Source organism: Xyrauchen texanus, chromosome 3 (genome assembly GCF_025860055.1).
Source record: "Xyrauchen texanus isolate HMW12.3.18 chromosome 3, RBS_HiC_50CHRs, whole genome shotgun sequence".
Classification (NCBI taxonomy): domain Eukaryota; kingdom Metazoa; phylum Chordata; class Actinopteri; order Cypriniformes; family Catostomidae; genus Xyrauchen; species Xyrauchen texanus.
In genome coordinates this window covers 28,686,658-28,695,403 of record NC_068278.1, presented here as the reverse complement: position 1 = coordinate 28,695,403, position 8,746 = coordinate 28,686,658, and the positions used below count along the sequence as shown (strand labels likewise).

The 8,746-nt window shown below is 36.3% G+C and overlaps 1 protein-coding gene across 1 annotated transcript; it reads left to right on the top strand.

The window, feature by feature from the left end:
- The first annotated feature begins 3,776 nt into the window (after positions 1 to 3,776).
- Positions 3,777 to 8,688, top strand: LOC127622628 (endosomal/lysosomal potassium channel TMEM175). Its single transcript, XM_052096642.1, has 10 exons — positions 3,777 to 4,090; positions 4,317 to 4,355; positions 4,463 to 4,560; positions 4,664 to 4,715; positions 4,841 to 4,876; positions 5,004 to 5,087; positions 5,271 to 5,435; positions 5,630 to 5,711; positions 5,812 to 5,947; positions 6,316 to 8,688. Exons 1-10 carry the CDS (start codon positions 3,887 to 3,889, stop codon positions 6,983 to 6,985), a joined length of 1,566 nt encoding a protein of 521 aa, XP_051952602.1. The 5' UTR covers positions 3,777 to 3,886; the 3' UTR covers positions 6,986 to 8,688.
- Positions 8,689 to 8,746: the final 58 nt, after the last annotated feature.

Here is an 8,746-nt window from a genome sequence, read left to right as displayed (position 1 = left end):
CACATTAATAGGTTAGTAAGCAATTTTATCACTCTTAAATCATGTTAACATGCAACCTTTGTAACAGTGAGTATTTTCATGTTTATGGATTGGCCATGTTCACTTCTATTGTAAGTGTCTCACTGCAACAAAGATTGTAGCTTTTTTAAAGAGAAAGAGGAACAATTACAAAATATTTTTTGTGGTATTATGCCACAAATGCTTTTGATTGAGTTTTATTTGCATTGAACCTGGAATATTCTTTTAAATGTAAATGTATCGGAAAGTAGGTTTGAATAAGATTGAACAACCCCCTGTATCTAGGAAACCATTTTAATTATGTGACCATGAATTTGTGCGCTCAGCATCTTCCTTCCATCCTGACCCCACATTTTAACTCCAATACTTCATCAAATTGTTTGTGTTTTTTACTGCAGGAATAAGAAATTGCTGACCTATGCTTCCAGAAAGTGGCAGAGGGATTATTGGGCTCAGCTCTGTTCTTCAGCTGGTGAACCCAAAGCAGCCGTGAGCAGGAGCTGTGTTGACACAAAACATACTTGGTGCAATTGAATTGAACTCCGTTATGATTCACTTAGGGCACTACAGCAAACAAGGTCGTAAAAAATATGTTCTGTAGTGCAGGAAAGTGCTCTGTTGGTTTCTACTAAAGAAAGGTCAAAATACTGTCGTAAACTACTTATGAAGCTATTTTACATTTACATTTATTCATTTGGCAGACGCTTTTATCCAAAGTGACTTACAAAAGAGACACGTGGTTGTACATTTGTCATCATCATGATGATCATTTATGAATGCATGTGTGGCAGCGGGGGCGTGGTCAAGCGCCCGTCCGGGAGAGAAAAGCGGTAAGGGCGCTCACACCTGAGCTAAATTATGTCTAACACCTGTCTCTAATTGCAGTAGCGTGAGGAGAGCGGATAAAAGCCAGCAGCCACAGAGCATCGGGAGGCTGACAACACGGCAGAGAATACGTGTGTGTGTGAAGAAAATTAAATTAATTAAGCTGAAAAATAAAGCTTACCCCTTAAGCTGACGTCTGTTTCCGTCCCTTCCTTGGTCCGCTTTACAGCATGATATTAAGGTCTGGAAATCATCCCTATTGTTAAGCCCATAAAAAACATTAACTCAAAATTGTAGTATTTTGTATTCAACCACATGGAAAGCTTCAAAAATTTGTTATCAATATACTTTTGCACCATTTTGCATACAGTAGATTAGATGCCTTCAGTATGCCACAGCCAGGTGATCATATTTTAAGATATACAGTAGCTCCATGATGTGTCATTTGTATTCCCTGTAGATGTCCTATGATACTGACAGTTATCTGTTTAATTAAATGTCTTCTCACAACAGTAGCAGCAGCAACAACAACAACAACAAAAAGCCACTGGAACACTTAATGTGTTTGTTTACATTATAATTTTTTGACAGATAGGGTTTGAATTAACGAGCATTCCATTGGCCCATTTGAACATTCTGTAAATGTAAGTTTATGGTATTCTTTTTATTTTTGATTGTCCGTTGTGCAACAACGGTAAAAGGGGTGGATGACATGGTGCATTCTAAAGCTTCTCTGTAGCTTGGAAGTTCTTGGAGGAGTTCGTTTTCAAAATTTTGATATCAGGATTTTTAAAAAAATAAACCAAGTGTGTAGAATTTGTCAAGCCAACATAATAATTATTTGGCGTGGAATGCTATACATGAATGAATGGCATGACAATATGTCTCCTAAAAACTATTATAAAATGGATAGTTCTGGTCCTAGATGCTGATTGGTCAACAGCCGTACTTTATTCATGATACATCACAGCTCTGACCTCTTCACAGAACATCTATTTGTATCACTGCACAGCACCCATAGCTGACAGTTATTCTTGTTGCCTAACAACGTTCTGTTTTCTGGGGGTGTTGTAGTTGCTTGTTTTGATTATTGGGGGGGTAATTATAGTTTTAGAATGCCTAAGACAATTGGGGTGGGAAATAATCAACACGGGACTAGAGGGATTTTGTCATCAGAGAATAACTGTTCTGTTCACTCTGTTCTAAAATAGACAAGAGTAACTTTTCTGTGGGACAAAGCTATAATTACTGAATAATTCAGATTATCTATTTAGACTCTCCTCCTCAAGACAGGCCAAATGAAAAATAAAAATGTCCATGGTTTATTTTCCTCTTTTTAAATATCCTTTTTTTGTGTTCTCACATGCAAATGTATTGTGCATGAGCATGTACAATGTGATATTTGGCAAGTTGTACAATCATTTTATAATGAGAATGACTAGCTGTTAGTTGCTAGGTTACTGTTCCATTCTGCAATTGCCCACTTTGATTGAAATCTCATTAAAAACACAAGGAGCCCTTGTGTTGCAGCTTCACAACGTTTTGTTTAGGATGAGTTGATTTGCAGAGACTGAAAAGGTACAGAGAGCTGATGAGAGTCTTTCATCTCTCTTTCTTTCTCTCACTCTAATAAACATACCTGATGTCAGGACCATGTAGCCTTATTGAGATACTCTTCATGATTTGGATGTGACTGAATTCTTGCTGTGACACTGTAACATTTGGCAATGCAAGAGTAACCATTTGTCAAATGTATCTTTTAAGTGCAGGGTCGGGATGCAATTCACCAAGGTCAACTTCTGCTGCCTCTGTTGTAATGATGAATTGCTAAAATCATGACAACTGCAGATTTTATGGCATTCATCCCTCAAAGGATGAGAATAACTGATTTTATAACTGAAATTATTTATATTTATTTTTTTAAGAAAAGAAGGGGAAGGTCAAAAGAACTGTGGTAATTAATATTTTGCCACGAATGCTGTCGATTGAGTTTAACTTGTATTGAACTCAGAATCTTCCATTAACCGTCTGCCAGCTCAATCAGAAATCTTTTGGTTGAATAATTTTTAAACATTGATTTTTGTCTCCCTCTAGTGGTATCTGAAATTTCTGCCGTGTGCTTGTATTTCACAAGCTAAGTTTGCGCCCAACTTTTGAAATTACATTAGAGCAGCTTTGCAATACTGTTCAACGAGCTCAGCAAGCTGAGATTTAACCATGAGAAATGAGTTAAAGTTTTTATTAGAAGGGAAGTTCTGTATTGAGTTACTGATGTTTGCATTGCTATTATAACAAGGTTTTTGTTATATTAGATGTTGATGCCTTGCCATTCAGTTTTGTAGCTGAGCCCTCTTTTTCTATAAGAGAAATAAAAATGTTTGCACATTACAAAAAAACAAAGACCAGTGCGCACAGCATTAAAGAAATGCAGTAGAAGAAAAAAAAGTCAGAAAAATATAGATTTATAAATTGTATTAAAAATAAATAAAATAAAATTATATTTTAACATTTTAAATACAAATAAATAGCATAAATTATATAGATATAATTATAAAATATTTAAATAATAAAAAAACTCAATATGAAAGGAAATAATAATATAATAATTATTATAAGAAATAAGAAATCAGTTATTCTCGCTTTCGTTCGCGAGTTTAAGAAATGTTATAATATCGGATATTTAAAAAAAATATTTAAATCTGGACAAAGTATCAATAAATTATTTCTTGTGAATAAAGTATTTACAAAATAAATCATGATGAGAAACACGCATGCGCAGAGCCGGTGCGTCTATATTGCGTCACTTCCCCTTTTTGCATTCCCTCTAAATTAATTTGATTTAATCGTATTATGCAATAATGAATAATACAGACATAAAAAAGAGCTGTATTCAAGTGTGCGGTCTCGCGCAAGACTGTTTATTTATTTAATACATTTGGACAGTGATTTCCGGTCAGCTGATAAAGTGTCATCAGTGTTTGCAAACAAAACTCCCGTGCCTGCATGTCTGCGCCGTCCACTGAAATCACATACAACTGCTGTCATGGGAGAAAATGATGAGAGCGAAATAATCGAGCACCACGATGATGAGGAAATGGAGAAGAGAAGGACTTCAAGAAATCACTCGCATTCTTTTCTGGAGAGCGTCACGTCGTCAGAGGACAAAAACGGCCACAGCAGCACGCAGTCATCACACCGTCTGCTCGCCTACAGTGATGCACTCATCTCCATCATTGCTACTGTAATGGTAAGGGGAACAAAATCCACATTGACCTCAACATTTGAGTGTACTGGGATGCTTATTTAAATAAATATCACATATGACAGATACATTATGATTGATGATACGTATAGAACAAAATCTAGAGCTGCTGTCACATTTTCTATTAGTCACCTGTTTTAGGGCCCCTTGCTCTATGATATATGATTATGCATGTGAAAAATGTATATGTCATGAATTTTTGTGTTCACAGATATTGCCTGTTGCACATACAAAATTTCAGGATGATGAGGTGTGACAACAAATTATAATAGCCTTCATAGAATATAAATGAATTAATTACAATGTTGTTATACAGTACATTATAACCTATAAATTATGTTATCTTTTCATATGCAGGAGCTGAAAGAGAGTATCCAGATTTTGCTCACTACCAAGGTTGCTGTGTATTTGATGACATTTTTGATTGTCAGTGTTGCTTGGGCTGCACATGTCCGGTGAGAGCATTCAAGCATAGAATGCATCATGTGTTTGTTTCATTTAATCATTCCTTTCATCCACTTGCTTAGAGATTTAAATCCATCATTTGTTTGTGGTCAGGTTGTTTCAGGTTATTGAGCGCATCGACGACACTCTTGCACTGCTTAACTTGGTAAGGGCACCAACAAGGTTGAAATTATGTAGAATGAGAATGATGAATGTAAAGGAAGAGCTGTACATTTATTTTGAAAATGTGAAGTGACTTTTCAACAATCTCTTTTTTTTATTCTATTTCAGGCTTGTATGATGCTTATCACATTTCTGCCATACACCGTGAGTGGTATTCACTTCACAAGATGATAAGAAAATGTCGGACCTAAAGATGTTTTTAGGGAAATAATATAAAGCCTATGTCTCTTTATGATTGTTTTTAATGTTTATTTTATTCGTTATTTTGTAGTTCTCCCTCATGGCGACGTTTCCTGATAATTTTCTTGGCATCCTCCTCTTCTGTGCTTGTGTCATTGTGATTGGTTTAATTCAGGTGAGGGAGCAACAAAGTACCATTACCCAACATAAAATACTTTGAACTAACTCCATCTTTAATAAAGGTTATTGATATCATAGTAGGTGAAAAATAAGCTTTGTTAGAAATCCTTGTTGTTATATTTCATCTTGATATTACTCACTGTTTTGTTAGACAGTCATGTTTACTTTGTGTCCTCAGGCCGCGATTGTCTTGTATGGATTTAGCCATCCTTTCCTCCTGAACAACCATATACAGATGTCACAGAATCAGGCTTATTACAAGCAGAACATCCTCAAAGTCATCATGAGGGTTCCGATAATGTGCTTCTTTGCCAGTATATTTTCATTCATCTTTTTCCAACTGGTAGGTGAATTTTACGTAAATAATATATTGAACATGTAGTACAAGTTAAGGAATTCTATCATGAGTACAATGTCCTTAATGTCCTTTTGATATATAACACATATATTTACATAGTATTACATATTTACTTATTTGCTGCTTATAAATAATAATAACATTTTTATATATAATTGTAATTTTTTCCCCCTTGGTAGTCCTACGTCCTTTTGGCGATCATCATATTCCTGCCCTACATCTCTCAGTCTTTGAAATGGATTCGGAATAAAGCCATTGGTGGTAAGCACAAAACGTCATAACTGTTTGCTCCATTTTTGTTAATGTGGATAAAAGTGTTTTGTTATAGTATAGAATTGTATCACTTTTCCAATAAACACAGGTCAGGTAGATGAGAGTCCAGATTCCATGCTTTTCTACACCTACCACCCCATTGAACCTTTGAGTAAAGAGCGAGTGGAGGCTTTCAGTGATGGGGTGTACGCCATTGTAGCCACGCTGCTCATCTTAGATATTTGGTTTGTATTATTCTTTTGCTCAAAAAGTACAATATTGTCAAGACGGTAAGTGACATTTTTTGTTGTTTGACTGCATTAAATGCCTTGCAGTAATATTAAAAATGACTTTAGCAAGGCATGAAACACAAGGCTTTGTTTATGTTTCTTTAAAAAAATGCAATTTGAGAGTAGAGCGCAATATTTGGGTTCCAAAAGTAAAAAACTGATGAATTGTTTCCCATACATGGGAAATGTACTGTACATTAATTTTCTGTTAAAAGCATTATGTATTGTAATATTACTTTTAAAGTTTTGTCATTATGACACTTTTTAAACAAAAACTACTGTAGATACTTAAAGAAGTATTCTCTGCTGTCCTCTGTGAACAGTGAAAACAACGTACCTGATCCCTCTGTTGTGAAAAAGCAGTTTGACAACAACCTCAACGCTGCACTTCAGGAGTACGGTCCAGAGTATCTGGCCTACTTCGGTTCTTTTGCCACAGTTGGGCTGCTTTGGTTCGTTCACCACTCTCTCTTCCTGCACGTGACGAAGGTCACACGCCTCATGGGCCTCTTCAACACCTTCTCCCTGGCCTGTGTGGGTGGCCTGCCACTGGCATACCAACTTACACAAGAGTTTCCCAGAGGCTCGCGCAATGAGCTTGAAGCTGTGCAGGTCAGCTGTGTCATCATCTTCTTTGCCGGTCTCTTCCAGCTAGCTATGTGGGTTGTGGCACTTTTTACAGAACGTGAGACATTACACCCATATGTACGCTATGGCGGTCGAGAGCACACATTCATGTTGGCCAAGCTCTCACTCTATCCTTGTGTGGCGCTCGGGTCATTCTTTCTCACCTGTATTCTCAGCCGCTTCAGCGCGCAAATCTTTCACATGATGGAGATAGGTGTGCCGTTTGCTTTTCTTTTACTGAGGCTGCTGGTTCGTGTGATGCTGGCACTGCTGAAATGGCTGTTCTGTCCTGGGAGGCCTGATGTGGACTGCTCTCCTGTAGAGGAAGAGGATTCACAGCTCCCCATTAATGATATAGTTACTTAGCAGGGAATGAAGAAGACAACAACTCCGTGTTTTGATCTAAAATCAGTTCCCTCCACTGTTAGGGGCTGTTCACACAGCACATGCATGGGTCTGCTCTATTTTTAAGTGTTTGTCTAAGTAAATATGCACCAGACGTTCGTCTTTGTCTATTATGATGCACTGTTTTTTCAAAAACACCCTGCATTCTGTAACATTCTACCGGTCTGTGTCTTTCTGTTTTTGAATGCAAAAACACATCCTGTGTGAACAGCCCTTTGATAACTATTAAGGATAGGATAGCTAAGGAGTCCCAGTTCAGACTCCATTTACAGGCCCATAATCTATAATAAATGATGCAACTGATAGCTTTTTGATGGCTAAGACACTCATCGTTCAGATCTCCTCAGTCATTTTGTACATAGACCATAGAAAGGATTGATTAGAGTGTGATCTAAGATTAGGCCGAAACAATGTGTATCGGGCTTTAAGGTGTTCACTGATCTCACAGCAGGGAACACCTGAAGAGAAACCGTCCTTTTTTCTCTTTACAGCAATGCGCAAAGCCATCAAAATTGTTCAGTTTTGTACCGAAAAAAGTACAAAACTTAAAAGGTTATCTCCATGTTATTTTAGAGTGTTACATTATTCATAAGAACTACAAATGTTGCAGAGATTTAGGAATCATAATCAGATATACTGGTTTTATTAATTTATCATTATTGTTTTAGTTTAGTTTATTTAAAGCTGATGTAATTCCTGTGACACTAGCACCACTAAATGGAATAGCAAAAATTAACTATGTTTATTAAATTTTTTATTTGACTCATCTGCAGTTGTTCAAATTGTCCCGCCCCCAACTCATGCCATTGGTTTATTACCGTTATTTGGGGGGTCTTAGCGGGTCACTCAAAATAAACACATAATTTTTAGCGCCACATGGACAGTGTTTACAGTTTTTGAGACAATTAACCCATGCATGGCCTACTTATAATTGTCTTTGCATAATAATCTGGGGAAAAAAGTATTTTAACACTGAAAATGTTACATACTTCAGCTTTAATTATCACCACTCTTAAGCTCTTAACTTCTTGCAATGGAAATATGACTACATGTAAAGAGCTGGAGAGCAGTTCATACAAGAAAATTAGATTTGCAACTAGTAGGATTTTATCTTGTCTCTTAGGTTTCATATTTTTAAAGTCTGAAGATCTAAAGCAGCTGTGCTTGAGATCTTCAAGGCAGTTTCTGGTAGCAGAAATCGGTCAAACACACAAACAATAAGGGCGAATGCTCAGTGTCAATGTTAGAAATGTATGAAATCTACATGTCATAGGCCATGAAACTATTAATGCACCTTAGAATATACAATGAAGTCCCCATAGCACTTTACTGTACGTATAGCTTACTCTGGATTTAGCATATAGAGAGAAGGCTTTGATGAACATTAAGCAGCATAACCCATTGTAAGAATTGTTTGAATGTGCTTTTTTTTATGTCATGGTGTTTGAACTGTTTGTTTTTGTTTGGAATTCATCTAAATGTTACTTCCATTCAGAAGATGTCAATGTAAAGCGCACTTAAAAAAAACATTTAAATTGTGTATTACAATTTCATTTCTGACAAGTGCAGTCTGCTTCATTTTTCTTTTCTTTTTTTTTTTTTTTTGTGGACTGATTGACATTATTACTGTCTGTTCAAGTGTTATGTTTAAGTGCAACAAATATACCATTTTGAGAACAAACTCTCAATTTCTGCTCTCAGAAGAAGTTTCATGTAACCTTG